The 14,383-nt window shown below is 46.0% G+C and overlaps 3 protein-coding genes and 1 long non-coding RNA gene across 6 annotated transcripts; 3 read left to right on the top strand and 1 right to left on the bottom strand.

Moving 5' to 3' along the window:
* The first annotated feature begins 352 nt into the window (after positions 1–352).
* LOC147058413 (serine/threonine-protein phosphatase 2A catalytic subunit beta isoform) lies at positions 353–3,868 on the top strand. Its single transcript, XM_085909326.1, has 8 exons — positions 353–786; positions 1,869–1,907; positions 2,018–2,188; positions 2,567–2,740; positions 2,816–2,905; positions 2,981–3,142; positions 3,304–3,422; positions 3,511–3,868. The coding sequence occupies exons 1-8, from the start codon at positions 685–687 to the stop codon at positions 3,581–3,583; spliced, it is 930 nt and encodes a 309-aa protein (XP_085765452.1). The 5' UTR covers positions 353–684; the 3' UTR covers positions 3,584–3,868.
* A 505-nt stretch (positions 3,869–4,373) lies between these two features.
* Positions 4,374–7,553, bottom strand: LOC147058414 (uncharacterized). Its single transcript, XR_015065817.1, has 3 exons — positions 7,482–7,553; positions 5,895–6,078; positions 4,374–5,717 (listed from the first exon to the last, which is right to left on the bottom strand). It is a non-coding gene; the product is annotated as an uncharacterized LOC147058414 (long non-coding RNA).
* shld3 (shieldin complex subunit 3) lies at positions 4,599–6,770 on the top strand. Of its 3 annotated transcripts, none has more exons than XM_085909351.1 (3): positions 4,599–4,750; positions 5,258–5,745; positions 5,914–6,768. In XM_085909351.1, exons 2-3 carry the CDS (start codon positions 5,284–5,286, stop codon positions 6,115–6,117), a joined length of 666 nt encoding a protein of 221 aa, XP_085765477.1. In that variant the 5' UTR covers positions 4,599–4,750; positions 5,258–5,283; the 3' UTR covers positions 6,118–6,768. The 3 variants fall into 3 exon arrangements, with proteins under 3 accessions (XP_085765477.1, XP_085765478.1, XP_085765479.1); XM_085909352.1 differs by lacking the exon at positions 4,599–4,750 and adding an exon at positions 4,762–5,126 and having other exon boundaries at positions 5,914–6,770; XM_085909353.1 differs by lacking the exon at positions 4,599–4,750 and having other exon boundaries at positions 5,136–5,745; positions 5,914–6,770.
* LOC147058416 (phosphatidylinositol 3-kinase regulatory subunit alpha-like) lies at positions 6,971–14,137 on the top strand. The gene is made up of 17 exons (XM_085909220.1): positions 6,971–7,340; positions 8,942–9,397; positions 9,603–9,732; positions 9,814–9,906; positions 10,393–10,464; positions 10,550–10,666; positions 10,912–11,113; positions 11,313–11,395; positions 11,555–11,672; positions 11,740–11,838; positions 11,912–12,092; positions 12,170–12,295; positions 12,384–12,526; positions 12,690–12,866; positions 12,958–13,032; positions 13,114–13,284; positions 13,425–14,137. Exons 2-17 carry the CDS (start codon positions 9,206–9,208, stop codon positions 13,612–13,614), a joined length of 2,169 nt encoding a protein of 722 aa, XP_085765346.1. The 5' UTR covers positions 6,971–7,340; positions 8,942–9,205; the 3' UTR covers positions 13,615–14,137.
* Positions 14,138–14,383: the final 246 nt, after the last annotated feature.

Here is a 14,383-nt window from a genome sequence, read left to right on the forward strand (position 1 = left end):
TTGTTTGGAGAAATATTTGCCGTTTTCTGTTGTTTTTTTTTAATTCATTTTAATACTAATACTTTTAATTCATTCAATATGAGCAAATAACTTCAATTAAGGTGATTTTAAATTCGACCGAATGCATTTTCTGTTATGATACTTGCACTTTCACGAAAGTATGGCTTACAATTTCTTTTTCTTTTTTATTGTATCGCTTTCAATCACTTGGAGACGTCATAACTGACGTCATAACAAACTGCAAGGGCCAGTCGCAACCCCAAAAAAGACGCGAGGCCATGCAATTCACCGTCCTTCCACGCGATGTCGCTTGTACCCGTTCAGCGGCTGCTGCTGAAAAGCCCGGATGTTATTGTAGCTAGCCTTTTTAGCACATCGGCTAGCCGCTGTCTTCTGCCGCTTCGGTCTGCCGCAACGGGGACTTTCTGACCTCCTCACTTCCCCCGGCTGATTAAATCCACCTCAGTTCTTCTTTAATTCATCCTCGGTAGTTTATCATGATCAGTTTTGACCGAACGGCTCGTTAGCTGTCGGTGAAATCGTTGAATTTGTGACGGGTTTGGCGGGACCGGGTCAGGTTAACAATACGGTGAGCTAAACGCTAACGCAGCTAGCGTCGAAACAGGCCTCTTTTTTTTTCAAGGTAGCTAACGCGGCTAGTTTAGCGAAGCTACTGCGGCTGTCATGGAAGACAAATCTTTTACAAAGGAGTTAGACCAATGGATCGAACAGCTAAACGAGTGCAAGCAGCTTTCGGAAAACCAAGTGAGGACACTCTGTGAGAAGGTAAGATTGACCGGAGCATTCCGTCAGTTTCAATTTTAACATTCCGCCAGCCTCGCGTTTGGCCTACATTGCGGAATTGGCTCTGTCTAATTTCTGGAGCACCGCGGATACTCGCGGCTAATTTTCGCAGTGCTCCGATCAGTTCCCGACTCCTGATCGTCGTCGAACATGTTTACAGACATTTTGCTTTGAAAATGAATGTTAATTGTCGTCTCTCCGGTTAATTGTAATCTCGGGGAATCAAAGGCTCTCAAATTGGCATAATTTCTCCACTCCCCAGTCTGTAGACGGAGCCGGGTTTACTGCTCGTCGCTTTACGCCTACAAGTCCTGACAAAACAAATGTTTTAAGTGTGTTTGAAATCTGTTTTATGTGTGTGTGTCAGGTCTAAAATGTAACCATTACATACACCCGTGGGTCTGTGTGAGTACATTTTTGGTGCTGCGTACCGCGCCCTGCCTTTATCGATCATCTGTTTTATTGCATAAAGCTGACAAGGCTCATCAAGAAACGTTACTACGGCTTCTATAGATTCACAAAATGAAGGTTAAGATGGTACAAACAAATCGTCAGACTAGATTCGTTTCAATGTGAAGTGTCGTGTATAATGTCAATGGTGCGACAAGTCTTACTGAATAATTACATCCTCATTACTGTCGTTTATTTTCAGGTGCTCACGTTATTCCTCTTAATGCGTTGAACCACAGCAACCGTGCCTCATTCTTTTTATTTATTTATAAATATTAATTTATTGTTAGTTAATTTCATTTATTTATGAATGTCTACTGTACATTCAGAAGTCTTTCATTTTTTTCTCCCTCTCAGGGAAAAAAAGAAATCAAAGGCTGTTCTCAATGTATTCACTTTTCATAGCAAATAACATTTAACAGATAACAATTTGTAAAATTACAAGAAAAGTTCCAACAGAACAGTTGCGCAGTATTTGTGTGCGGTTTGGCGATCACATGACCACTCACATGGCGGCCCGTCTATTTATTACTTTACAGCACACACTTCTCTTTTTTTTTTTCGTACAACGTGCCTCGTGATTTGACTTTTTCTTTTTTCTCTCTTCTTTTCAGGCCAAGGAGATCTTGACCAAGGAGTCCAACGTCCAGGAGGTGAGACTTCTGGGATGCATTAGGTTTACCTTTGTATCCAACTAGTATAAATACTGGCACGAAATGTGAACTTGACTTAATTGACCGACCGGCGTATGTTCTGCCTTCAGGTGCGATGCCCGGTGACTGTGTGCGGCGACGTGCACGGCCAGTTCCACGACCTGATGGAACTCTTTAAGATTGGCGGCAAGTCCCCTGACACCAACTACCTATTCATGGGCGACTACGTGGACAGAGGCTACTACTCGGTGGAGACGGTCACACTGCTTGTGACGCTAAAGGTCCGGTCACCAGACTTTTCCCCTCATAGATTGACCTGTACAGAAGCAATTTTAATGATGGGTTGTGTGCCGTGTGTCCCACTTAACGTGCACCTGAATGTGATTGCGTAACTCTGAGCACACCCACATCCTCTGTAGTGTGTGCGCGCACACTTGTGCAAGCGTTGATTTCCGCTTCCCCCTTTAAAGGAAAAAAAAAAAAAAAGTTGTACAGGTTATAGGTTACATTTAAGGTGCACAAAGAAAGTCATGTTTGTGAGACGAGTACAAATTGGGAGGGGTAAATCACAAAATACAGTTCACGTGAAGAGTTTATACCGCTTGCGTAATTGTGCGCTCGAGTCTTAAGTAGGGTGTGTATGTGGTGCGTGCGCTCAGGTGCGTTTCCAGGAGCGGATCACCATCCTGCGAGGGAACCACGAGTCCCGGCAGATCACGCAAGTGTACGGCTTCTATGATGAGTGCCTGAGGAAGTACGGCAACGCCAACGTGTGGAAGTACTTCACAGACCTGTTTGACTACCTGCCGCTCACCGCGCTGGTCGACGGACAGGTGGGCGTAGCCACTGGCCTTCCCTCTCCCGCCTCTCGAGGGTTTTCATGGTTGCCCCCCCCTCTCCCCCTGTAGATCTTCTGTCTCCATGGAGGCTTGTCGCCCTCCATAGACACCCTGGACCACATACGAGCTCTGGACCGCCTGCAGGAGGTCCCTCATGAGGTGGGCTTGCTGTCCAAATCGGTGTGAATGTCCGAAATGAATCGACGTTTGTAATGGATTCGCCCTCGTTCGCAGGGCCCCATGTGTGACCTTCTGTGGTCGGACCCCGACGACCGCGGCGGCTGGGGCATCTCACCCAGAGGTGCAGGCTACACCTTCGGCCAGGACATCTCGGAAACCTTCAACCACGCTAACGGCCTGACGCTGGTGTCACGCGCCCATCAGCTGGTCATGGAGGTAACCCTCCCACCTCGCATGAAACCTCTATTTTCGTGCCTGCGTGTTCACTTGAAGTGCAGTTTCCACGGCGACGGAGCGCCGTGAGCTCTCAAGTGCCTTTGTTGCTAGGCAACCAAGTGTGGCCCATGTTGCGTGCTAAGTTTGTGTTGTGCGTGCAGGGCTACAACTGGGGTCACGACAAGAACGTGGTGACCATCTTCAGCGCGCCAAACTACTGCTACCGCTGCGGGAACCAGGCGGCCATCATGGAACTGGACGACACCCTCAAGTACTCTTTGTAAGTCCGTCACGTGACGCCGCTGGTCTTGACAGTCAATCAACCCTTTTGATCAGTCAGTAACACATCTTCATCGCTTCCTTCTCAGCCTTCAGTTTGACCCGGCCCCCCGCCGTGGCGAGCCCCACGTGACCAGACGCACTCCCGACTACTTCCTGTGAATGTTCGGCGCCGTCCCCGTTGGTCGCCCAGTTCCTCTCCACACCCTCATTACTGTACCGAGGAGAAAAAAAGCGATTGGCTGAATCCTGTTCCCAAGTTAAAGTTAGAGCCCCCTCGCCCTATTCTCAAACCCCCCCCCCCTCCCACCACACTCGTGTTTCCACTCTGCTGTCGTTAACGCTGTGCTACACGTGCAAATAAGATATTACTTCTTTTTTTTTTTTCTTCTTCTTCTGTTTCTGAAATGTTTTTAAGACATAATAAAACTTCCAAGGTGGACCAAATGTGCCATATTCTGATCCTTTCCCCTGCAATTTGTTTTAATTTATTTGGTTTTTAAATCCCTGAACATCTGATCACATCTCATCACATGTTGCCACGTTTGTGCTTTTTTTCTGTTTGGAACAAGAAGAGGATGCCTAAAAGAAAAGTACCATTTGCTTTAAGTAGTCCAGCTGTGAGTTTTAGATACAGCGCTGCTCATCAAGTCAGCAACTATATTACTGTCATTCAAGACCACAAAGCTATCAAATAATAAAATGTCCTGTTGACCTAACCCATCAGTCTCTGTGTCTTTGTTCACCAAATTGACATTTATCTCACTGCTACAACACACCTAATTTAAATGATCAGCAATCTCTGTAGAAATCTAAAACGATCCTGATCATGTAAATCAAGTGTACGCATTGCAGAATACGGCTCTCATTAGACCCTACACTTCCCCAAGCGTGAAGCTGACATTCATTCCAAAATATATATATTTATTCAACTAAAACTTAAAATGCCAAGGTAACATGAATAACTAGCAGTCTTTAAGACTGAAAATATCATTTGATTTGACTGCACCCACAATCGGTGTGTGTTTGGTTCCAATATGGCGAATGACTCCCAAAGTGTTATCAACAGCAATGTTGTGTTAACTGTTTTGATGGATCACAGTGTATTAAAACCATTATTAAAACCATTAACTGTTCGCTTCTGTCGAGTGAGCAATGAGAAGCGACACCCAGTTTGACGTTTCCACACGTTTCAGCTACCTAGCACGAGCAATCGGACAATGCAAAAGCGCGATTTCACTGCTGGCTTGATTGAAGTATCGCGAGAGGATCCGAGATGTTTGCATTGACTAGCAACAGTCAACTTTACGATGGCCGATGTGTACGTATGTATGTACTTGAATTTTAATTGTTTATATTTCTAAATCATTCGTTTCATCTGGTTAAATGTCTGCCTATATTTAACTGTTAGCTACGGTGGTTAGCTTCTGTTGTTCGCGTACTGATAATGTCTATTCGACGTTTAGCTTGTAAACTAAGTCAGGTCAAGTTAGTAAGGAGACTAGTAAGGTGACCAATCCTAACATTGCACGCCAGGATAGTCCTCCCGGTTGCGATCTTGTGTGTGGTAAAAGGATAAACCCTCGGCCCACTGATAACTTGGTGGAGAGGGCGCCCAGACCATCGAGCATATCCTCCGAGAATGTGAATCGGAACACACTGGAATGGTTGGCTTTTTGTCGTGACAAGCTATGATGATGATCTTGTAAGAATTTCTATAATTGGCACGTTATAATGGTGGTATTAAGTGGTGGTTAAATTCTTTACTGAAGTCCCATGTACCAAATGAAGGGCCTATCCCTACAAGCTTTACATTTAAACATTTTGATGTTTCAGCATGAACGTGATGAAGATGAGGCGAGATGATGCAGGATGTGGTTCTTCACCATCGTCTCAAAGGCTCCGATGGGCTGAGTGATTTAATTGCAACCACAGAAAAGCTACTGAAACCTTTCCCCTGCCGTCCTCCTCCTGTCTTCACCCCGTGGTTCTTACACTCGTCAGCACAATGTCCCCTGCCCATCAGACCGGCCAAACGTGCCCCCGTCATCAATGGGGCAGATGTAAATTGTCGCCAAGAGGCTTTAAACGAAGGAGTCTGCCGAACCGCAAACTTGCCGTCTACTGACAAGAGTGTGTCCATCGCTCCAGCGGCAGTCAAACGGTCCTGGAGTGTGTTGGCTTCTAAAGACATGCATCAGGTGTCGCCTTCGCTTTCAAAGCGCTTCCGACGCACCGTGTCCGTGCATGCGCTCCACCCGCGTCAGAGATCCAAGTGGGTCATCAGTCGGGACAACTGCGGAGCAACACGGGACATCGAACAGGTACAATCATGGCAGCCAGGTATGACATCAGCATGTCAGAGGGATTCTAGAAAAACAAAGTCATGCCCCCCCGCCTCACAAGGGATTATTTTCAACCAACACCAAACATGTTTTCCATGTATTCATGTGGATTTTTTTACAAATCTTACATCTCACTCCCTCCCGCAGGTGTGGCGGGCGCTGAGTAGTGCCGCCCGGCATGCCGGCTTGCCCACGTGCAACGCCAACATCCAGCGTGAGCGGGCTGAGATCTGGGTGTTCTGCGACGTGGCCTACTCGGAACAGGTGGGCCACTTCCTGAAGGAGCATCTGCAGCTGTCGGGCAGCATCAGGCTGTGTGTACACAAGCTCGGAGAAGTCTTTAGCTTGTAGCGAGCCGTTCATCGCCACGGTGACCCAGAATCACACAAAGGATGCGCAACATGCATCGTCAGCTCTCATCTTGTCGTGAATATCTCTCATAACGTTATGAATTTTACATGTGATTTTAAATGGTTGAAATAAATCAAGCACTGTTAGGTATGTCATGTATGTGGTGACAGTGGAGTTATGTTTTGAACATGTCACTTCCTGTGTGTATTGTCTCATTAGCCCTTGTTGAGGCTTTTGGAATATTTCATGTAAAAACCCAAAGCAGCAGCAAAAAGGTAGAAACTATGATGCTCAGTGAGCTTGTATTCCCAAGATTTTGCCTGAGGAAATCGAAATGTTTAAATAATAAATTTCAGTGGATGTTTATCACACGCATAGGCACATAAAATGACCCATTTTTCTTTTTAGAATGAAATAAACATGTTTTATGGTATACTTGTAATGATATGAAACTTTAATGTGTAGCTGCATCGTCATTGGTGGAGAAACTGTGGATGGGTATCGTTTTGATATAAATTATCCTCACAGTGTGGCTGCAGAGGTGCTCACTCGGACATTTTCAGAAGTATTCACATGAATTAATTTTTTCATAATATTTTTCACTTGTGTATGTGTAAATAAAGGTTTTTCAAAAGTACATTTTGTTCTAGAAAAAGAGCCTCGCAGCATTGTCTCATGACCGTGGCGTCTTTGTGACATCCCCCACGCTTTCGTTCCTTTGTTACTACTGCGTCAAACTGGACTGGAGAAATCAGGGTTAGCGGAAGTGACGTCGGAGCCCAGCCTCCCACAGCTGGTGTGACGTCAGGCAAGGCACATTAGTCTTTAAAAATGGAACGAATAGGCAACAAATTGTAGATAAATTGATGTTGGCGTATTTCACACACATCTGTAATTCCGTGTATACATGGATAATATTAGTTGAATGCATGTACGCGTACATAAAGTTGTGTAACGTTTTCAAACATTTCGTTTACGTTAGATCGTTGGTTTATTGTGATAGTCTCAGCCGGATGTGGTTCCTACTTGCTCTTACTTGACTAGTCTACTAGCTGTCTACCAAATTTAGTGGGGACGACCACGAGCGATCAATTTTTAAGTGCAAATAAACAGTTTCGGATTATTTTCCATCGTTTGGATCACTTTCTGATGTGTTCAACGTTCATTGTCGTGTCATGAAGTCGAATTTGCGTCCTGCTCGTCGTTCGCTGGCGCACTAAAAGGTGAGGAGAACAGTGGTAGTAGCTACCAGGCTAAGCTAACAGAGGCACGCATTGTAGTTTCCTGTTTCCGCATTTAGTGTTCGTTCTCGTCCTTTGATGCACTTTTGCATCGTTTTCTTATAAAATGTTGATTGAACTCACCACACATGATCACACTCGCTGAAGTGCTTGATGTGCAGCAGTCAGAAAAAGTAAATCATTTGGTCGAATAAGTGCACGTCAAAGTAGGTCAGCTGACAAGTGACGTCACACTACGACCAGAATCGCAATAATTATAACAAATGGCATAATTACAAGTAAACGTTTAATGTTGCAGATTTATCTGTAGTGAAATCAACATTGTACAGCATTTTAAATAATTTTTGCAGCTCAACTCCTTATAAGTTTTCTTTCCATGATTGTACATTGCACCTTTTTAGTCAAAAATCGAAATAGCCTGTCTAATATAGTGAAGAAATTCGGAACGGAAGGCTTAACTGAGATATCATGACAACAGTTTTTATTGGTCCCAAATCTGGTCGTATGCAGCCTATTTTAGGTGCATTCCTACTTCAACACACTTGATTCTAATGATCAGTTTGTCAGCCAAGTCGATTGTGTTGCAGTAGGGAGAGAACAATGCTGAGAAAATGTCATCTGGTGATTTACAACTCTGTATTCAAAATTAAAATACAATTTTAAATGTTATGGTGACATTACATGATGCATTAGTAAGAATGTATTTTTATCTATTTTGAGGATGCTGCAAACTTTACCGTGTGGGGGCAACCTTTATAAATTATAACTGGCACTTTAACGTCATGGGTTTCCACACTTGAAAAGGAAGGACTTGACCAGACTGGGATTTCTCTTTGCTCAGAAAACCTTTAAAAACACAGACAAAAAAAAAAATGGATTAGTTCAAACAAAAAGGTACAATTTTCTTCCAAATAAAACAATGCAGCTTAATTTTTTTTAACACAAACCCATAAACAATGTAAAAAGAGTTCAGTTCTTTTTTTACTGAAAGAAAGAAAGAGTCTTGATCATAAAGTTATCATTTCAAACAAAAGTCAACATACATCTTAATGCTTCTCATAAAGACAACACATTTTCCAGAACAACTGGAATGCAGTCAGTGCTCTAAATGGTTAAGTAAATGAGTCCAGTTGAGAACTGTGAGCTCACCGGTAGTCCCTTTGGTCTCCTCTTCCCATGAGTTTTTTTTTTCCTTTCTCCGTGGAGCTCAGTGTGGCTCGCTTCAACTGCTCACTGGACAAGAGGATTGTGCCGTTTACTGCTTATGAACCCTGGTGTGTGTGTGTGCGTGCTCCCAATCATGATTGATTGCGCTCAGATGTTGAGGCTCTCTGAAGGAGCTCCTCTGCGTGCTGCGCTTTCACGTCGTACAACTGCAGTGCCCCCTTGTGGTCACATGCACCCATAGACAGGTGCGCACCTCCCAGGTCGCTGCAACAATAACACATGCTATTATTGTGTGTTCATGTTCCAAAATGCTTTAATACAATGTAATGCAAATTTGAGTCTATCAAATATCAAACCCGTGTCCAAGCCCACATGATTCCAACTCTGCCATTTACTGATTTTCTTTCTTGTCACAGGTTTAGTTGCTGCCGCCCGATGTCTCCTCCACCTCAGTTGAGACTCCTGTTCATGAACGGAGGCGTAGCTCGCCATCTGGCACTTAACGGATGACGCGACACTAGCGGACATGGAGACGGGGGAGACGCCATATTTTCTCCCACGCCGTTCTCCGCGCTAAACTCTTCCTCTCAGGCAAAAAAAAAATATTTTTATATTTTGCAATCAGGGACTACACACCAAATTTTTCTCCATTCACCAAGCCATAGCCGCCCGCTGCCAACATGGCTTCGGAGGGCTTTCAGTACCGTGCGCTGTACGACTACAAGAAAGAGCGCGAGGAGGACATTGACCTGCACGTGGGCGACATGCTGCTGGTCAGCAAGGGGGCGCTGTTGGCGCTCGGCTGCGGTGCCGGCGCTGAGGAGCGACCCTCGGAGATAGGATGGCTGCCCGGTTTCAACGAGACCACACAGGTAGAATGCTGTTACCGTGGTAACCGCAATAACCACAACATATATGTAGAAGACGTATCACCTGGCCCGGTTCGCAAAATTGGGCCAAACAGGAACGCCGTCATTTATTCCCCAAAACCTTTTGACGAGACAAATGAACGATATACCTATTCTTCAAATGTTCTGTTTTAATTCAATTGATCAATATTAATCATTACCCCGCCAGGTAAAGGGCGATTTCCCGGGCACCTACGTGGAATTTGTGGGCAGGAAAAGGATGTCACCCCCCACGCCCAAGCCTCGACCACCTAGGCCACCGTCGGCCGGGTCAATGAGAACAGACTCGGAGTCCGAGGGTGCGTGAGTGAGCGAGCGAGCGAGCGTCGGAGGCGATGCCATCCGTCCACACTGACTCGTGTTTGGGTGTCCGCTCGCAGGCGTCACGCTGCCTGATCTTCCAGAACACTTTGGACCGCCCGATACGGCCCCGCCCCTCCTCGGCAGACTAATGGAGGCCGTCGAGAGCAAAGGTACGCAAGAAACCATTCCATGATGGTGGGAAACATGCCATCACAATAAATTATTTTGATAGTAAAATAAACTCACACTTGAAATATGAATGTATTTTTGAAAATAATAGCTACAATTATGATGACATTATTCATAAATAATACGATACAATGAGATTTGAACTGCAAACTCACTTCATCAAATATTTTTGAAGTCAACAATTACATAAATCTTTTCTACCAAGCATAATCAAACGAATGAAAATCAATTATTTTGCGATCAAAAACTACCTAAGACATTTTAAACATGTTGAAAGATCATCATTTGGTTAATCATACCTAATGATAATATCATGAGATGGATACAATTTTTACATCTACATTTTGTATTTGTGAAAAAATAATTGCTTCATTACTTAGAATTCATTACAACTAATTCAATCAAAATCAAATGAAAAAAGAGAGGAATAAATGTTAAAACAAATGAGAGTGTGTTCTCGTGTGCAGGCGTGGACAATCCTGGCATATACCGCGGTGTCAGCGCCGGAAGTTTGGACACGAGGCAATTGGCCGAAGCCGGTAAGAACGTCGTGAGAGCGCCGGTCGGGAGCTTGGACGCCGCCGGCCTCCCCTTTGGTAACCTTGGAGCTTTTTTATTTGTCAGACTTGGAGCAAATGGAGGTGTCGTCCCTATGTGAAGGCGTGGTCCGATTCCTGCAGGAGCTTCCTGGGCCCGTTCTGCCGTCTTCGCTGCAGGCTGACATGATCCACGCCGTGCAAGGTCTGAACTTTACTTCCTTTTCGACTCTTTCCGTTGCTGAGCTTTAGAAGGTTCTTCTTGATATTAGCTTTGTGTTTTAACCGTTTGCTAGTATGTGTAGACTGTTTTGTTTTGGTAAATGGTCCTTCAAATGTATAGCTAGGTTTTTTTTTGTTGTTGTAACTTTAGATTTGGCTTTTTTCATGATGTGGTTCTTGTCACGTGTCAACCTGTACGCTCACCCTGCTGTTGTTTTCCTCCCGCAGAAGTCCGAGATCCCGAGGAGTGCGCCCGGGTGCTGCTGGGCGTGGCCTGCTCTCCCACGTGCCCCGCCCAATACGGCCTGACCTTGCTCAGCGTGGTGCGACACCTGGCGAGACTCTGCGTCCACGCCGCCCGCAATCAGCTTAGCGTCCGAGGCCTCGCTGAGATTTTTGCTCCGCTACTTTTCAGACAGACCGCTGCAGGGTTAGTCTACACAAACACACACAAACACACACAAACACATGCCACTTTTGACTTTAGCTCTGAATCACTTCTGGCTTTCAGTTCAGTGTTTAAGATTTTCTAAAATTATTGCATATAACTATAAATGAGATATATTTTTTTCCTGCTAGTTTTATTTTGACAAAAGAATGACATTCGTCTTTTCTTATTGTCCTATCAGGTGTGAGTCAGGTTCAGACCCTCTGATCCAGGTTCTTGAGGTTCTGATCACCAGCGAGCTCAACATGAACCAGGCTGCTCCAGGTAACACGCTAACACGCTAACTTGCAAACATTCCAATGTACGTACTTATCTAGCTTATTTCTCAGCTGTCACTCAGAGCCCTTGGGATCATAGATGCCTTGTCATGTCAGTCATGTGATTGACATGTGTCAGTCTGACAGTTTGATTTCTTGGTTTCAGCTCTACCTCCCAAACCCGCCAAACCCTCCACCCCGGCCTCAGCGTCCGCCACGCCGTGCACCTTCAACAATAGCATGGCGCTACATGATGCCGAGTGGTACTGGGGCGACATATCCAGGTAAGGCATATCGCCATCCACGTGCTTTAAAAAAGCCTCGCCGCCATTCCTCCGTCTCCCTTTTCAGGGAGGAAGTGAACGAGAAGCTGCGAGACACAGCCGACGGCACTTTCCTAGTGCGCGACGCCTCCACCAAGATGCACGGAGATTACACGCTCACGCTCAGGTGAGCGACGTCATCACCATCGCCACTAAGGCGATGAGCTGTAGTCTGACTGGAGGCGTGCGTGCGCTTGCAGGAAGGGAGGCAACAACAAGCTGATCAAGATCTTCCACCGCGAGGGCAAGTACGGCTTCTCGGACCCACTGACGTTCAGCTCGGTGGTGGAGCTCATCAATCACTACCGCCATGAGTCCCTGGCGCAGTATAACCCCAAGCTGGACGTCAAGCTGCTCTACCCGGTCTCCAAGCACCAGCAGGTACATTTGTCACACGTGCGCGAGGCACAAGTCCATCACAAGTCTTGACGTACGCCCTTTCTCGTATCTTCTTTCAGGACCAGGTTGTGAAGGAGGACAGCATTGAGGCGGTGGGCAAAAAGCTCCACGAATACCACCTACAGTACCAGGAGAAGAACCGCGAGTACGACAGACTGTATGAAGAGTACACCAGAACTTCTCAGGTACTCACAACGCAAACTCGTGCGCCGACGGGACTTCCTGTTTTGGCGGAGGTCCGGATCGTGACGCCGCCGTGCCGTTCGTTCGCAGGAGATTCAGATGAAGCGCACCGCCATCGAGGCTTTCAACGAGACCATCAAGATCTTCGAGGAGCAATGTCAGACGCAGGATCGCTTCAGCAAGGAGTATATTGACAAGTTCCGCCGTGAGGGCAACGACAAGGAAATCCAGAGGTAAGCTATTGCTAGGTCAACCCCCCCCCCCTAGCGGGATGGTACCCGATGCTTTGTGTCCGCTTGCGAGTCCCGCTCACTTCTTAAAAACGTGCACGTAGGTTTGAAACTGTTCTGTGGTGTCCAACCTGCTCTTCATTGTCTCTTCCTGCCGTCCCGTCAGAATCATGGAGAACTACGACAAGTTACGCTCCCGTATCAGCGAGATCGTGGACAGCAAGCGCCACCTGGAGGTGGACCTCAAGAAGCAGGCCGCCGACTACCGCGAGATCGACAAGAAGATGAACAGCATCAAGCCGGACCTCATCCAGCTGCGCAAGACCAGAGACCTGTACCTCATGTAGGCCACCGACACCAAAACCGAGGATGCTGCTGCTAATGCTATACGATGCTCAAGCTAAACCGCATGCGTCTTATATACATGTACGCAGGTGGTTGACACAGAAGGGGGTCCGGCAGAGGAAGCTCAACGAGTGGCTGGGACTCAAGAACGAGACCACAGTGGAGTAAGTCATGAAATCACATCAGGAATCCCCAATTCGAAATTGCTCGCTTAACCGTGTGCGGTGGTGGTTGGCCGTCCCTAGCGAGTACAGCACGGTGGAGGACGAGGAGGACCTTCCTCACCACGACGAGCGTCTCTGGCGCTTGGGCAACATCAACCGGGGTCAAGCCGAGTCGCTGCTGCGGGGCAAGAAGGACGGAACCTTCCTGGTCCGAGACAGCAGCAAGCCAGGATGCTACGCCTGCTCCGTCATGTATGCGTTATAAAAATATTGTTTGTGTTTTTATCTATGCGGTTTGTGTGTGCTTGTTGTGCATATTGAGTGTATGCAGATGGTTTTTTTTTTTTAACTTCAAATAAGACTAACGTGTGTGTGTGTTTGCATGTTTCCAGGGTGGAGGGTGAAGTGAAGCACTGCGTTATCAACAAGACGAGTACGGGCTTCGGCTTTGCCGAGCCGTACAACCTGTACGCGTCTCTGAAGGAGCTGGTGCTGCACTACCAGCACACGTCGCTGGTGCAGCACAACGACTCGCTCAACGTCACGCTCGCATTTCCCGTCTACAGCCAGCAGAGGCGCTGACAAGCCATCTGACTTAGCTTAGCCGCCCCCTCCCCTCCAATGTCAAAGTGCAGTGGCTGGGTTCAGTCACTCGTTCCCTCTAGTTTTTTTTTTTTATGACCTAAAACCTTTGTTTGAAAGCACTCATCATTTCCTAATCACCCCCCCCCCTCCTTTTTTTTGGATCTATCTCGGTCTACTTATCAGAATTCTGATGTATGATTTGGGGAATGGAGTGAATCATTCCCAACTCTGCTGCCTCCTTGTGGCAGAAGTTGTGAAATCACACTGGACTCCGCCACCTTACACCCACGGCCGACTTTCGAAATAGAAGGTACTGAAATGGCAAAGCTGCACTGTGTATCATTCCAAAGACTTTTCGCCAGGACTCAGGTGCTTGTGTCGCTTCCGTTTTCCATTCCTACCGGAAAGTGTGAAACATTTCAGCATAAGTTCTGTATTTTGCAAAACAAAACATTTCAAAGTGCACAACATTTTCTGCCCTCGGGATCAATAAAGATCATTTTGTTCTTCACTTTGTCAATGCTGGTGCCTCGTTCTCTTTTTTGCTTTTCATCCCCCTTATTTTTTTTTTATTCCATTTTTAAATCCATTTTATTTTGTCACCCACTTACTGGTCAACAACCTTTTTTTTTTACAAATGTCACCCACTCTTCTTTTTTTTTTTTTTTTTTTAAATCAGGGGTCTCCTTGATAGTTCCAAAAACATTTTGTTTACATTTGCTTTCTTTTTTTTTTTTTTTTTTTAAACACGTGTTGTCCACTTCCT

This window comes from Syngnathus leptorhynchus, chromosome 4 (genome assembly GCF_054491065.1).
Source record: "Syngnathus leptorhynchus isolate UIUO chromosome 4, UIUO_Slep, whole genome shotgun sequence".
Lineage (NCBI taxonomy): Eukaryota > Metazoa > Chordata > Actinopteri > Syngnathiformes > Syngnathidae > Syngnathus > Syngnathus leptorhynchus.

Excerpts from the sequence above, each read along its gene's own strand:
- LOC147058413 (XM_085909326.1), top strand. The coding sequence starts at position 685 with ATGGAAGACAAATCTTTTACAAAGGAGTTAGACCAATGGATCGAACAG. Across the intron at positions 787-1,868 it reads TGAGGACACTCTGTGAGAAG|GCCAAGGAGATCTTGACCAA; the intron begins GTAAGATTGACC and ends TCTTCTTTTCAG. Across the intron at positions 2,741-2,815 it reads CCGCGCTGGTCGACGGACAG|ATCTTCTGTCTCCATGGAGG; the intron begins GTGGGCGTAGCC and ends CTCCCCCTGTAG.
- shld3 (XM_085909351.1), top strand. The coding sequence starts at position 5,284 with ATGATGCAGGATGTGGTTCTTCACCATCGTCTCAAAGGCTCCGATGGG. Across the intron at positions 5,746-5,913 it reads CAACACGGGACATCGAACAG|GTGTGGCGGGCGCTGAGTAG; the intron begins GTACAATCATGG and ends TCCCTCCCGCAG.
- LOC147058416 (XM_085909220.1), top strand. The coding sequence starts at position 9,206 with ATGGCTTCGGAGGGCTTTCAGTACCGTGCGCTGTACGACTACAAGAAA. Across the intron at positions 11,673-11,739 it reads TACTGGGGCGACATATCCAG|GGAGGAAGTGAACGAGAAGC; the intron begins GTAAGGCATATC and ends CTCCCTTTTCAG. Across the intron at positions 12,296-12,383 it reads AGTACACCAGAACTTCTCAG|GAGATTCAGATGAAGCGCAC; the intron begins GTACTCACAACG and ends GTTCGTTCGCAG.